General features: G+C 40.3%; 1 protein-coding gene across 1 annotated transcript in view; it reads right to left on the reverse strand.

Moving 5' to 3' along the window:
* cers1 (ceramide synthase 1) overlaps positions 1 to 16,523 on the reverse strand; it is a 29,305-nt gene that overhangs the window by 4,530 nt on the left and 8,252 nt on the right. Inside the window, exons 2-6 of the mRNA XM_079350654.1 lie at positions 7,188 to 7,347; positions 3,125 to 3,305; positions 1,582 to 1,743; positions 1,263 to 1,410; positions 654 to 826 (exon numbers count right to left, since the gene is read on the reverse strand). Coding sequence (XP_079206780.1) covers positions 654 to 826; positions 1,263 to 1,410; positions 1,582 to 1,743; positions 3,125 to 3,305; positions 7,188 to 7,347 — 824 coding nt within the window. The remainder of the gene's footprint in view (positions 1 to 653; positions 827 to 1,262; positions 1,411 to 1,581; positions 1,744 to 3,124; positions 3,306 to 7,187; positions 7,348 to 16,523) is intronic.

The raw sequence follows: 16,523 nt of genomic DNA on the forward strand, positions 1-16,523 counted from the left end.
TCAGAGAAACACCTGTTACACAACACAATGACTCCAATTATATTATATTAATCACGATGGATCGTGATTTTAAGATGAACACCATCAGCCATCACCATAATCAATTCTAGAGTGCTTCCAAAAAGAGTAAGGCAGGAGGATTTTGTTTACTCGTGGTAGATACAGCTCTAATAAAGTTAAACCACATTTAGCTTAGCGAGATGCTAACATCATTCCCATAAGCCTCAGCTGCACTGTTTCCTCATCGATTATCAAGTAAAAAGCATGCTAGCACACTTTACCATGATGATGAATATGACCAACACCAACACTGTCACTTGTTAGCATGTTGCTAATAAAGCTGTTACACTGAACAGTCTCACAGATCAGCTAGAATGACTGCAGCTTCAAGGTCTGGCTCAAACGTTTTCATTTCAGACTAAATGTGTTCATTTCATAGTTTTAGGAGTAAAGCTTCGTCCTCAGTCTGGCAGCATCGTGTTGCCTTTACAATCAGAATGTAACACTCGCAACAGGCTAACTCAGTGATTTATCAATGTGGAAACTATCAAATAGAAAATCTGCCAACTGTTGGCTGCTGATAATTTGCTGATAATTTTCCACCTTGTGCTGAGGTCTCTCTTTCATATGAAACACGTTCTGGTGCAGCTTACCCCTGGGCAGAGATGTGATGTCCAGCATCATCATCATCATCATCATCATTGGATTTTGCCTTCTGCGCTCTGAGCAGTCCCGCTGCCGCCCTGCTGCCGTCCTCATCTTCGTACTCCCTGACGTCGTTCACCTCTTTCATCTTTAACACCTTCACCACAAAAACCACGATAAACTAGACGGAACGGGGAGAGAAGAGGGAAAGAGATCAGCGTACCACAAAAGTGATAATTACACGTAATTGTACATCTTCTAAACACAAGTACAAAGCTCTGCTTGCTTTTTCAGTCTCTGTTGAAGGATGATATTAGTAATTATATGAAGTCACATATCTGTAAAATCAGAGAAGACAAAGAGGATGATCCCAAACACAACCTGCTCCGAAAGCAGTTAAGGTCTACAGCATTAGTTACCATGGTGACCTTATCGTGTAAGAAGTGGACCACCTACGTAGTATTGAAGACCTGAATTAACCCTGAAGTTACTCAGATAACTGAAAACCCTGCTTAGTGGTATTTCCCCCCCCCCCAAAGATGATGACAGGTTTTCATCAAGACAAACCAAAGAAATGTGCTTCTTTGATTTGACGCAAACAAGCAGAGTTTCCTCACCAGGAACCAGTAGATGTTCATGAGTAGCAGTGCCAGCAGAAGAGTGTTGAAGAAGAAGTAGAAAGGTATACTGGGGACCGACTGGAGGCTGGATACACATGTGGCGTACAGCACTTTGAGAGGGAACCAGTAGAGACGGAACCAAAACCTGAGAGTGATTGAAAAAACAAAAACACTAGAAATAGCATTCATGGTTGTTGGTTTTTATTTCAGTGTGTATATGAGACCGTCAGTAGCTGCCGTGGCAACACAACGCTTAAGTAATAAGGGAAACAAAGGGGAGAAAGTGAGTCAACATTTGAGTGTTTGTGAGCCTCACCAAGTGATGCTGAAGCTGACGGAGCCCATGTTGGACAGCACGTCGTTGAGCAGGTAATATCCTCCCTGCCTGGACTTTAAGTAGACGTTTAGCTTGGTGAACTCCAGCTGGATGTCATTGATATCGTGGAGGAACAACACTAGGATCCCAACGTTGTGGTATCTGAAGGGACAGGGAATACAAACAGTATGTCTTTATATGTACTTTTTCTTCCCATAACAGAAACCAAAGAAAGAGAGAAGACAAAATGCAGTTTATTTTGAAGGCATTTTCAGTCTTAGCATTTTTCTAATTTGAATTTATAAAAAAAAATAAAAAAATCAAAAATCAAATCAAATCACATTTATAAGCTGTTCCAGTATTAACTGCACTGGGACCACAGTTTACGCTACAGCTGTTCATTTGACAGCAATACAACACACAAAAAACAGAAATGTTGTTGGTACTGTACTCTGTATAGCACCACTCTGCTCGGCGTGGGATTCACTCTTTCAGTTCAAAGTTTAATTAAGCTAAGTGCTAACGCTTAGCAAAGAGAAAGTAAACACAATATGCAACAGCACAGTTTTGAAATGTTAAAAAACACACACAAAAAAAACCCCCAGCCTAAAAGTGTTTTGTTTTGTTCCTACACACAAACAACGCCCTCGGGGAGTTAACCCCTACAAGCAAATAGTGCTCTAAAATCATAGAATAAAATATTAGAGCGTGACTGATTTGCAGCTGATATGCATGTTTTCACAGGCTGTTGCATTATTCACATCACTATCAAAGTTCTCCTGATGAAACGTCTTTACAGAACGATGCTTCAGCTGTGCAGTGGAGAGAGCAATGTGTGTTTCAAGAACATGTAGAGAAACGCTTTTTATGGAGCGTTAGGAAATACCTGCAGGTAGGCTAGCTGTGCTCCTTTAATCTGATCAGCGTATTTCCCTTCAGTTCTCCACACACACACACACACACACACACACACACACACACACACACACAAACTCTTTCTATGTTGTATATTTTGTACAGTTCACCCAAAGACCAAACTCAAGACAAGTGCTAGACAATACCTCTCAGCACATCAGTGTTCATGTTTGATATTGTGGAAAACTTTGTTCAATTGCGTCGTCACTATTAAATAAAATAACTTTCTTTAGATATTTTGAGCATACTCATAATTTTATAAAGAATCCAACTATCCCCACTCTGGTTTGAAAGAGGGGATCCCTGGGGAGTTTTTGTTTATAGTGTAGCGTAAACACAATCCAAAGCGACGAGTGCAGAGAAAAGTGGACAGAACTATTAAAGAAAGCAATTGAGATGATGAAGGATTTACGACCTTCTGACTTTACAGTGAGTGCTGTTCGACAAGCCAAGTGCTCGTGTAGCTTTGTGTCTGCTTTTTGTGTTCTGGTAATACAACTTAAACTAGATGAAAGACACGTTGAGATCAAGTCCTGGTGACAGATTATGGTCTGAATCCAGAGCTGGAGGATTTAGAGACAGATCCCTTTAAACGATCATGCACAACATTAAAGTCAATATAAAATACCTGAAGGCATAGGAGAAACTGATGAGTGCCAGTGTGATGATGTGGTGCACCACCATGACAGCGGAGTCCTTCCTCCATGCGTCCATGTACACTGTAGCGTAGATGGAGTGGCCGTAGAAGCTGCCTTGGATCAGGTAGGCTATGGCGATGTCTGTAGGCACTGACATACCACTCTTCCAGTCTGAACAGGCAGGGACAGAACATGAGGAGAGGTTAGTGACTGATACTGATGAGAAGGGAATTAAAGGTATCAACCAACAAGCTTTACTCGGCTTCAGTCAAACAAAAAAAGGGGGGAGATAAATGATTAAAAAATGAACTGAGGCTGATTCCACAGAGTGAGACGTACGGGCTTCTTTGTTATCTCGTCTTCGCCATGGAAAAACAGTCATGGATGAAAATGCGTCTTTTCCTTCTGCTTGTTGACCATTCAATCATGACTATTATTTTGATAAGAAAGTAAAGTTTATTGGGAGCACAATTCAACACGGCTTAGGCTGGGCCGTCGTTTTCCGACACTCCGCTGCTCTCTGTGTGTGACGTCGACAGCTCTGCTCCACGGCAAGTGACGCAAAAGTCGTGCGAGAGCGACCCAACGTATCGATAAACAAGTTAGTTGCACTTAAATGTGTCAATATTTATCGATTCGTTGTCGCAGCCTTATGCAGAAGAGTTTGGCGTATCTGTTTATGTCCTTTTGTAACAACAGTCTGTTTTACTCGACCATACTTGAAATATATGTGGTAAGGCTCAGTTTATCAGTGGCTCTCCGGCAACATCCTCTACAATTAAAGTCAGCGGGTTGTTTTGTGACTTTAACGTTTTTAGTATTCAGGGAAAATCTCAAGTGAGTCCTTCAAATCTGGGATCTGAAGGAGGGAGTAAAAACGAATGGTTCTTCTCTGGGATTGTGAATTGTTTGTCAGTGATTTTTACATTTTCTATTTGAATATTTCTTTAATTTATTTTTATTTATTTCCCTCTGTCATGATGCTTTTGATGTCGTGTGAAGCACTTTGAAATGCCTTGTTGTTGATGAAATGTGCTATAGAAATAAACATGCCTTGCCTAAAGTCTACCTCATCTGATCACAACTCATCTACTGTATGTTTACGGTACTTTCCAAAGATATTGGCTGACATCAGCCCATCACCTTAATTTGATCTTCATAAAAGTTTCTTAAGTAGATCTCAACCCAAGTACAGACTACAGATCTAATATTGTATCCTTAAGTGAAGTCCACTTTGTTGTGCAGTGTTATGCACTTTGTGATAGCTTTCTTAAGTTTATGTTCATTGAATATGTTTGTTCAGATAGATATTCTGTGTTCTCAGTTTTATGGAGGGATCTCAGGAGACCTTTTCTGGGTACTTTTTTTTCAGTTCATTAACTAAGAAGTAGAAAAAAACACTGATCTTTAATTTAGAGAAACTTCCCATTAATTGAAAGGCAGACAGCTAATGTCCAGCCCAGGGCAAAGTAATTATGAGTTTGTCTTATCTGAATGACAAAGAAGTTTAAACAGCAGGTTCGTTAGTGTTATACACCCCTATAGATTTAAATAGAGTACAACCACTATCCCCATATAGGGTCAGCTGGGTGAGTAGGATGGAGAGGGGGCTTGAGGGATCAGGTTTAACCTCAGGAGAATTTAAAAGTATAACTACAAAAACAGGTCAAATGTATGTTAAGGCAGCTCGGCTAGCTCATGTCTCAGAAACCTATCGGATGATGGACGGAAACTTTCTCCACCAATGTTTGAGTTTGGTTGGTCTCTAGCAGGATGAGGTTACAGGGGCCTTGTGTAATGTTTATTGATTGGACCTTCCGTCATTAAACATTGAGAACAGGGCTGCTAGATGTATCACAACAGAGGAGCTGCCAAGAGGAGGCATGGGAACTGGAGAGTTTATTCTCTCTGAGAGAATAAAGCTCTTTTTGCCTGGTCCTTCCTTCAGAATACCAAAACTCGTTCCCTCCCCACTCCTTTAATTTGTTTAAACTCTTACCGTCTCTTTTAAACTTCTTTCATCCTTCTTTCTTTCTTTCTCTCTCTGCCTCTGTAATAGTAGAGCCACATTACACTGCCTCAATACACATCTCAGGCTGACAGATATTAGAGGTGATGCAGCTCTTGAAGATGAACCTGGCACTGTCAAACAGCCTTTGCTAGCTCCACTCAGAGTGATGGAGTTTGACTTGAGACCTGACACCTCCATATCTAATGGAAGAGACAGAGAGACTCTGAAAGACATCCTTGAATTATAAGTGGACTGCCCATTACATATCCATATCCAACATTGGCAACATTATTCCTTCATGACTCCCAATTTTATCAACGATTAAGTGATGCAGTGAACGATTTCCGTCACTTAGCGTTGTCATGTTGGAGCCGTACGTAATGTATAAAGACAAATAGTAATGGGAAATCTAATTTATTTATTTTTATTACATATTTATATTGACTTTAAGAAGATTGTATTGGATTGTTTCAGTAGGTATTGTTCATTTGATATGATTTGTGAAAGACAACAGTCACTTTCATTATTAAGGAAAGGGACGGTTTTTCTTCTCCCTGCTTCTGTTTGTTCATTAACAGTGTAAAAGCATTTTGAGAAAATATTGCATGTGTGCTGTGTTTATTGTGTTGGAACCATACAGTGAAATGAGCAAATAAATCAAATATGGATGAATGACATTCCCTGTTGTACTCTTATCAGTATTATAGGGCTTATGCACTTGAAGAAGACTACTAAAGAAGTCGGAGCAGCTCTATGTGAGAACACAGCAGGATATTCTCCGGAGAATTCACCTCGAGCCAATAGGACAGGGGGGAGACGCTTATATTCTGTGACTGCTGCATGATGCAAAGAAAGAGTGTATTGTATGCGACCGCTACGATCTCCATGCACGTGTTTAACGACTGCCTTACATTTTCTCTTTGTTCCTGTACAGGAATGAAACCAACATCCATGGAAAACTAAGGTCAGTTCGTTTTATTAGGTCTACTGAATTATTGAGGAGCCTTTATTTGGTTTTGCTTTCTAACGGTGGTAAAATACTGTCCTGAGTGGATATTGTCAACGTCTGCTGACTGATCTAACTCACCTCAAATTCTAACCTTAGATTAGAAATGTTTGTTGATCCCTAGCGGGGAAACTCAAAGTTTACTTGCTCTCTGATACTGTTGCTGGAGAACAGCAACTGAATTAATATTTGAGCTATTGTGATCTATGTAATGTAGTAATATATTTTAACAAAAAGTGTTATTTAGCCAACAATACATGGAGTAATTATCAAGTAACAAAGCAAAGGTGAACACAGCTGACATGATGTCGGTCTGTGGGTCAGTCAGTTTTATGAATGTTACTAGTTCATAAAAAAATATCAATGAAAAACCATAATGTTAACAGATCAGACAAGGGTCAAACTTTAAAAGGAATAAACCTTCAAATAAATCTTTCTCCAACACTTGTTGTGTTCTGATAGTTACCATGAAGATTTGACTTTACTTTTAGTTTGTTATTCGAAGCAAACAAGAGACAGATCTGTTGACAAATGCTCCTGTAGCATTCTCTACCAGATGAGCAAAGTCGGGACAAGAGGAAAAGTAAAAAGAACTCACAGAAGACTTGTTGAACATTTTAAGATCATGTCTGCTTTATAAACAGGAATCTGTTCTTGTGTGGACTGTACCCACCTAAGGGATCTTTGCCATGCTTTACTGGTAAGTTAAACGCATGTTTTAGTTTCCCCAGCAAGATTCCCTCTGGGCATATGTTGCCTCCAAATAATGTGATCAGAGAAATATGTCAGCACGAAACTAGCCTCTCATACCTACTGGACCAGTTATGGTACAATTAAACACAGGTTTTCCAAGTCAAAATGTAATTAGCTATTCAAAAATATTTAAACAATTCAAATGAATTTAAAGGAGCTAATTTACATTGAATAGGACATATTAAAAGCTGAAAAATAATTTGGACAATTAAGTGCTGTTCTATTAATGTGATGAGTAGATGTATAACAGATCTTTTAAGGATCCCAATGTTGTGTTTCTTACTGTAGAAAACAGAGGGTGGGTCGTGGAAAAAGGAGTAGGAGGTAAAGAAGAGCAGGTAGGTGCTATATGACCACGACATGGTGTAGAAGACCAGCTTCCATGCGCTCTCGGGCATCTTGGCAGCATCTTTGGGCAGCAGCCTCCACCACTGTGCTAGAGGCTGTAAGAAGAAAAAATAAGCTGTCAGACAAAGGAGAGGAAGTTTAAGAAAGTCACACTTAGCATAAATGTGGCGGTTTTCCTCAGACATTCAGCTGGGTATACTGGGTATTGACACAAGACCTGATTAATTTAGAGGGTGTTGTTTTACACTGAGCTCTCAGTTCAGTCTGTGTGGTGAAGCAAACAATTCTGTTAATGCACTGTTGTGGCTACGACAGCAAGATTAAATACTTGGGGGCTCAGTGTCAAGTAAATGAAGGTTTATGTTGTCAAATGTGTGAATGATGGATTAAATAAGCAGTCTTCCATTTAATAGATAGTTAAAAACAGAAGGTCAATTTAAAAAACACACTTGCCCTCAGTAACTTCAATGGTTGCTTAATCTTCAACCAACAAAGTTATTGAGAGTATTTCAGGACAGCACACCAACATTTCCAATGTCCACTTGTTTACGCAAATAAAAAAGTGGATATTTAAACCACATCTAATGAAAGGAAATATAAGTGCATTTATTTATGGCTGGATTGAAAGCTGATAGAAGTCACCATAAGCCATGTGGGATAAGCTAAGCTAATTTTGTTCATTTTAACAAACTGAAACAGATGGTGACTGTGTGTCATATCAAAATGATAAAGACTGTATATAAAAGGTGAACATAAAACTAGAAAAAAGTCATTTTTGATCATACAAACTCCCTAAACGATCAACATCGACAACTGAATTGAAAGAAGTAGCCAGTTAGCTAGTTAGCAGCCTTTGAGCTAAGCTAGCACACTGTCTCTAAATTCTGCAGCAAAAGTTGACATTTCTCAATGTACTCGAGGCACATTACAGGTCGAAATATTACACAGGGGAGGAGTTAAGTAGGTACACATCGGATATCTTTTCTCAAAGTAATGAACTTGCCTCATTACTCCCAACGAGGCGAGGACAAGGTGTAAACAAAACAATGCAGATGTTGCAATAATACCCCACAAATGACCTAAAACAGCTAAGGTTTGTTCTATCTGTAACAATTAGGACAATAATAACATATTTTACGCTACAAGGGAAAATAATTATGAAGTGCAATCATTTAGTAGTTTTAATTGAGATCTTGATAGAAAGTGTAAGATGACCCACTGTGGTCCTGCTCTCAGAACTGTTGACACTGAAACTTTTGCTCCCTTCCTCTTTTGTACGATATTGCGATCCTGACAAACGTTTGTAATAACCCACAGTACACTACATGCATGTGACTGTCTGAACTCAGAAATGCATGTGTCTTTCACAAGTCTGCTTATGTTTTGCTTTGCAAGCAGAAATAGAGGAAGTCAGAGAGAAGTGCCCCTAATGCCCTGATGTTGCCTGATAACGGGCCCCCACCTTTTCGCTAGAGGGGCTATGTTATCTTCCTCCCTTTCCTGCTCAGTCTTACCGACTATGTGCCTGTGTCTATCTTCCTTAGGCTGTAACTTCGTTGTGGAAGCCAACACTGAATCATAATCTTTCAATTGTCTTTTGAAATCAAATGAAAAACAAATGATCAAGGAACTGATGTCACAAACACACACACACACACACACATACAGGAAGAAAGGAGATAAGAGAGAAAGAATTAGAAGGAAAAAAAGAACGATTTTTTAAAGAGTAAGACCAGAATGTCAGCTGGGCAATGAGATAGGCAGGTGTTTGGTTTGTCATTGTAGTGCCAAGATAAGAAACCAAACCCAGCTCACTGCATAATAAACAATATGCCCCATACACACACAGGTGTACACAGAAACACACACACACACACACCACTGAAAGGCAATGAAATGTAACAGGAGGCAGAAAGTGAAAGTTGCCAGTGTCTAGTGACACAGTACGTCTCAGTCAGTTGTTACCAAGCAGATCCTCTGCAGGATGTGATCCGAGACGGCTCAGTGACAGATTACATGACAAATTAATGGAGGTAAAAGTAAGCCATGCCATTTTTGAAAGTCACATTGAAATAAAACACACAAATATATACAATGTCCTGCCTTTATCTATTTATTTTTTTCTTTGTCTTTTTCCTTTCTTTATGTGTCGTTTTGTGGATTCCATGAGTCACAAATGAGTCAAACAGGACAAGGAAGGAAGCTGACAGAGAAACGCTGATATAAATGTAACAGAAACAGACTCTGCGGGCCTCAGATGTGAAAAAGATGGCATCGCACACAGGAGGCACATGATCCCAGCAGAGGCAGTTGATTGGCTGAGACTGAGGCAACATGTGGTGTGTGTTCAGCAAGTCATGACCAGAGCACAGTGGAGAGCAGGACACTCAACACATTCTTTTCAGTCCCGGTCTCAGTACATCTGTATCAGTCCCTCTCTGTCAGCCCACCCATCCTCTGTCTCCCCCTCTCATCACTCCACCTCCTTCCCCATAATTTCTCACCCTTCTCAGCTTCCTCGTTCTTTCTGTCCCCACTCTACGTCTCCCCCCTGCCTGCGACATTTATTTATAGAAGCCAGCTGTCAGTACAACACATACCCCCTAAGTCTTCTACCACATCACATCTCTCTGACACACAAAATTACAAGCCTACACGCAATTGTGCACATTCACAAGGCTGATACACATTAGCGGCAGACACATGTAACTGCAAAAACCAGCTGTGCCTCAGCAGTTCATGTCTGATTTGCCTTCCTCACTTCTGGCACCTCTGAATATAAACCGACATATCTGCTGTTTTCTTTCATTTAATCTGTGTCATTAAGTGTATGACACTGTCGTAGACCTGGGCGATAAAACAACGATAATTATCGCAATAGAATTTATCTTACAATTAGAGTAGAATTTAACCTGTAATTGCATGCCTTGCCTAACCGCTGGGAAATGGGGGGTGCGACAGTGCATCAAACGCTAGTTGCCATCCGACATTAAAGAGAAGAAGAAATTGAACGCTGAACAGCCAATCATGTTGCAGGGATATGGGTAGGCGGGCTTACAGACGTTCAGAGCAGAATGAAAACATAGCTGAAATTAGCGCTAGCGATTAGTGTTGCCAGGTCTGTGACCATGGTTACCACCCAGGCGCCCGATCTGGCAACCACACACACACACAAATGCACGGCTACACCTGACCAGAGTGACAGAGCCCAGATGCCCAGCGGGGATGCCCGAGAGGGAGAAGAGACGAACCAGATTGGCTCCGCAATGAACCAGAAAGCTCACGTTTTCTAGCAATAACTTTATGTACTATTAACAAACAGTAAATATAATTTGATCAACAACAATAGCCTATAGCTAGCTATCCAGTCATGCCAATCTCATGCCAAATTCACGAACATGTGTCGCTTGTCAGCCGCAGTCAGGACATTCATTCTTGTGATAATTTACGATTCAAGATGGTGAAAAGGAAGAAACGTTTTTTTTATTTTTTTTTATTTATTTTGGGCTTTCTGCCTTTATTGGAGAGACAGAGAGTGGAAAGTGGATAGTGTCGGAAATCAGGGAGCGAGAGAGAGAGAGAGAGAGAGAGAGAGGGGATCGAAATGGGCCACAGGCTAGAGTCGAACCCTGGCCGCCTGCGTGAAGACTGTAGCCTCAATACATTGTGACGCATGCGCTATCACTGCACTACTGGCACCCCAGGAAGAAGGTTTTTGACTGTAGTTTGAGAGCAGAGATGCTTGGCAGTGAAAATGTAAATCACATTTCGACTTAATATATGCTTCAATGCATCACAGCAAAAAAAACACTAAATGATTGCTAAGTAGCCTACACATGTTTGTGAAAATCTTGATTTTGATTTAACAAAACAACATGTTTTGTTAACTGTGCCGAAGACGAGTGCAGCTAAGACGTGCAACATTAACAGACCCTTCACTGTTAACACAACATGAGCCGTTAAAAACACAATGAAGGAAAGAAATGAGCAAACGTCACGAACCAGTGTTAGTGTGGACCGTAATGTAAATAAGATAAACAGTGTATGGTGTGGACCCTCAGTAAACAGTGGGCCAGTAGGCTTCTTTTGAAAACCTGGACAGAAGTAGACCCCCCCCTCCCCAAACCCAGGAGCTTATTCTGCTGTTTAAACAAAACAAACAGCTAGGATAAAATCTCTGTTTTAAATGCAGATTGTAAGTGATTACATAACAGCCTGCCAATGGCCACATTCTTGTTACTGTGTGCCAGCCAGCCCACCATCACACTGTCCTTTCCACCCACTCTATCTATCTACCCTTTACTTTTCTATGGCAGCCTACAAAGTGGGGGTATAGTGGGTCAAGGACACCGAGCTAATCCACTCGTCCTCTGTCGCATAAAATGAGAGCCTTGAATTACACTCAGCTGGGACCTAAGGCCATTCAACAGCTCCCTTCTTCTCTTCCTCGCTCTCTTACAGACGGACTCTTGCTGACTTCAAGGTATCAATGGATATTGTTTCACTGTCTGCTTCTTCTGGCCAAAGAAGGGAGATGAGCAGTCTTCAAATCTAAGGACAAAAGGAAATTACAGAGGCAGTGTAAACGATTCATGACAATATGTGTTTCCCTTAGCAACCATACAGGGATGCTAGCAAAACCCTGCATCCCTGTTGCGGCTAAAACCGACCTCCATCTTGCTTCCACTACAGTCCTTCCTCATTCATCATTTCCTCATCTGCAGCTGCATCCCATCCCAACCCCCAACTCTCTAAAAGTCCTCCCCCCCGGCCTTTTTAACGAGTAATGAGAGAGCAGAGCAGGTGAATTGACTCCACTGGATTGTTGCGTAAGAAAGTTAACTCGGCCAGTGAGTCAGGATGACAGGTCATCTGTTCAATAAGACGTGCAAATCCATTCAACCTTTTTCAATCAGTCAGCTCTGTCCAACTTCTATCTCTCTCTTAATCGGACGTCACTCTCTCCCTCCCAGAGTTCTGTCACAGTTTCCTTCCCAAATTGGATTTACAGCAGCTAATCAACTGGACCAGTTTTGGAGTCACAAATAAAACATTGCGTGGGGAGGTTTTTCTAGACCTTTCTGAAGCTCAAGCTGCATCTTAATGTAATTTTTCGAGTCTCTGAATGAAATATTTCAGTCTTTAACCATCTACTCTTCCTCTTCTTAAACAGAGAACATGAGCTCAGTCAGAGTGGACAGCTGTCATGGGGGATAAAGCTCTTGCTTCTGACGGATGAGGTGGGACTAGAATGCACTTTCGCTGCTGAGTATTATCCAACGTTGGGACTGCTGATGTGATTGATGAGTGATTGGTGGTTTGTAAAGTGATATTACTGATGTGTTGTAATTGTTGTTAATACATGTTGCTTCCTTTGAAGTTTGCCTGCCCTGGCTTTAAATCGTTCAAATACTGGTTCAAACTCCGGACTGATTAAAGGTGAGTTATTTCAGTAGCCCGTCAACCATGCTAAATAGTGTTTTAATTCATTTCACTAATTCATCCTGACAATGTGTTTAAGGTTATCTAATTTCATTGGGAGTTATTTGTTTGTTTTTCTGTACACCAACCGATTGGATCCATCTGTCCTGATGTATTTTTGAGTTTAGATGGGGGCTATCATTTTTCAAATTGATCCTTCATTTAAATGATTTGAAATATCATTCTGTATACCGACTAAGAAGGACACACTAGTGTTATGTTGTACAGAACGTTATCATCCCAATAAACTCCCATCCTGTCTCTCTCTCTCTCTTGTTTTCTGTTCTGTGCACATACTTACATGTAGGAGTGTAAAGGTAAACATACTCGTACCAGACTATTACAGTAAAGGACTTTCAGAACGCTCTGCAGGTTTACCCATCCCACTATGTGCATAACAAAAGTTCTTCCATCCAGACCCACAAAGCGGGAACGCACCCCAGGCAGCATGCTAAGAACGTAATGGAAGTCACAACATAAGAGCAGCAAGAGCACGGATTCACCATTGAGGTGTTGGGATGTAACGGTTCACTCAACTCGCAATACGATTGACGATATTGGGTTCAAGATAAGATTCTTTCAAGAAAAATGATGACTAAAAAGATTTTAACGAAAACGCCTATGCACCTTGTAATTTCTTGAACTCTTAAACTTGTTTGAGTGAGCGGGGCTACAAACCTGCTTGTAGTCTTTACAGCTGCCACGGTAACGCCTGCTTCTTACACCCAACCACCTCTGCTCCAAAGCTGACGCTCACCATATTACTGACAGGGTCCCAAATTAACTTTTTGACTAACTAGCCCAGGTGGCAGGTAAATATTTTTCATGGCTGAAATAACAAACAGTGTTTTTCTGTCACATACACATCTGTGACAGTACATTTCATTGAGGAAGCATTATGTTCTGTCGAATCAATCACATATTTCAGTCAAAGATTCAATCATTCTATCAAATCGGGGAATTGAGCAATTTAAAAATTATATTTGCGTGTCTTTATTTTTTAAATAGGTAGCCTAGTTCTCAGACCCCCTCTGAAGCCCCCCACTGCACTACAACATTACAGACTAATAAATGATAATAAATCATTCAATCAGCATAGCAAACATAACTTTTGGCTGGTAAACATGTCGACAGCGTAACTAATGCTAATGACCTTATAAATACATTAGATCCACTTGTATATTATATATACATGTATATATACATTTGGATGTCGCTGCTGCAGTTAAGACAAAGTGAAAAATTGAAATTTAAAAAAAACAAAACATGGTGCATTTGATCCCTTACTTCAGGTTGTCTTGGTTTCTTTCAATGACTCGGTAGGCTGCTGTGAAACTGAATTGCCCTTCTGGGATTATTGAAGTTGTTTGACTCTGAATCTTTAAAGTGGTCATCAATATTAGCTAGTTCCATTTATACACATTCATGCGCCGCTGACAAAGCAGATGGAACAACTTCGGCTTAAGTGTCTTGTCCAAGGACACAATGGACATCCGACCTCCCGGTTGCACTGAGTCACAGTCCACATATCAGATAATTATAAGGGTGATAACCAACTAATATACGCAAAGACATTAAGCACATGTTCTTACAAACATGTCCTTAAAGTATGTACCTATAAAAGGTTAAACGTGCTCCAAAGAGGTTCACCTGCTCTCTGTTTCCTCTCTCACTCATACACAAACACATTCATGTTCCCACACAGAAAACAGAACGGCTTTACATCCATCCCTCATTTAAATAAATATTAAGTTTCTATTTGTATAACAGGAACTGAAACTGTTGCATGTGTAATGTAGACTTAACAGGCTGTTTGCTGTGAGGAGCAGATGAAGTTGTGAGTTTATTGGCTGCATTAGCGTCTATTAGCTATTGAGTGTATCATTGTGTTGACGTCTAGAGGAAAATGTTTTGAAGTGTTCAAATTTATTGGTATGTAAGGTTTTCGATGATATGTAAACACCTGAAACTTTTGAATAGTATCTGCATATTTGTCAAGTCTCTTTGGGAAGCAGGGTGCATACCAATTTGCCTAATCTTTAATGGTCACAGGCCAGAGCGCACCTAATGCAGTCTTTAAAAATATGCCTGTCAGTCATACGTTTTGTGGTCATTGTCTCTCTCATACATGAACATGAGTGATCGTTCGGTCACGTACTTAGTTGCAAATCAGTTTGCTTTAGAACGAAGGTGCCTCTGGTTGTCATGTGTTTAATCAAATCCAGTTCAAATATTCAGTCTGCCTCTCAGTTCAGCATCAGTGTTACAGCTCTGTTGAACTGGCCATCTGCAGAAACATCTCCTCGTGGACCGGAAGATAAGCAACACCCATGAAAAACAGTGCATGCTGTGTGAAGTAGGCTTCATCCAGATGTGCTTTAATACATTCACTTCATGTGATGACCTTGTCATTTTTTGTTATGATAAAAAAAACAAAAAAAACTTCTCTGGGTATATTGGATTAAGCTCAGTAAATGAATTCCTACAGCCATCACCCTGGAACATGTATAAATACATAATAAAAAAAGACAACAGAAAAATGAAAGATTTTAGTGTACATACTGAGCGTATCATAGAAGCTGAGCTAAAGTGACCTGTATTAAACAGTGGTAAATATAGGATAATAATCATTTTCTTCAGCTCAGAGTTTGACCCAAATGTATATGCTTCTATTTTAAAAGTAGCCTACCAAAAGTACAGGATTCATTTAAGGGAGGGGAGAACTGAAAGAATTAAAAATTTAGACAGAAAACATCTGTCGATGAAGATGAATGAACGACGGCCTGTAAAAGATACTGCTGCTGTGTCGAAACAATGAACATAAATAATCTTCACCAAGTCACACACTACTTTTCAGTCAGTGAACTGATTGATCAAACATCTGAGTTTTTTTCCTAAACGAGGCATGTACGATTTAACAGCTAAGTCATCTCAGCAACGAGTACATCAACAGGAGGGGTGGGTGACTGATAAAGCTGCCATTACCCAACATTCTTGCTCTGGAGAGGTGCTCTAAGTTAGTAAGGATGTTACATTAAACAAAAACCTCTGTTCGGTTCAAATCTCGGTTTTTGAAGTGACAGTTTGGTACATGCTCAGTGCAGGATGGAAGCACAGCCACAGCTGCATTCAGACAGTTTCATTCACTTAAGTAACAACAACTAAACAGACAAAACGGGTCGCCAAACGAGAAGCCAGCGACTAGCAATCTAGATTTCATAAATACAACAGCAGGAATGTGTCTTAGAGACATAAAATGAATAGACCTCACAGGTTACGTCAGCATACAGTAACCGACCATACAGTAAGTTCATTACCTCTACAATGGTTCAGCATTCAAAAAGCCTGCGAGCTGAAGGGATAAAATAGTTTATCTGTTGGATCTCCTCAAAGGTGCAAGATAGCGCCACCCAGGGGGCATTAAAGAAAAGACTAGGAGAAAAGAGACGAGCCTGCTGTCGGGTGCTCTTGGCGCAGTGATTAGTGCGCATGGCCCATGTGTAGGAAGCGTGTGGCGTCCGTCCCAACCCTCTCTCTCCGTTATCTGACTCTACCCACTGTCCTTTCTCTTCAACAAAAACATTTTTTAAAAAAAGCCAAAAATCAAACTTCAAAAAAGAAAAAAGTGAATGTGGTATGATGGTAGGTGTGACCTGTGGTGTAAAAGTACTTTGAGAAGTCATAAGACTTTATATGCCCTATACAAGCTCATGTCCATTTACTGTGTTTAAATTCCATCGAGTGTCCATCCTGTATTAATAAATAGAGTCTTTAATACACAATGACAGAA

Source organism: Symphodus melops, assembly GCF_947650265.1.
Source record: "Symphodus melops genome assembly, chromosome: 8".
Taxonomy (NCBI): domain Eukaryota; kingdom Metazoa; phylum Chordata; class Actinopteri; order Labriformes; family Labridae; genus Symphodus; species Symphodus melops.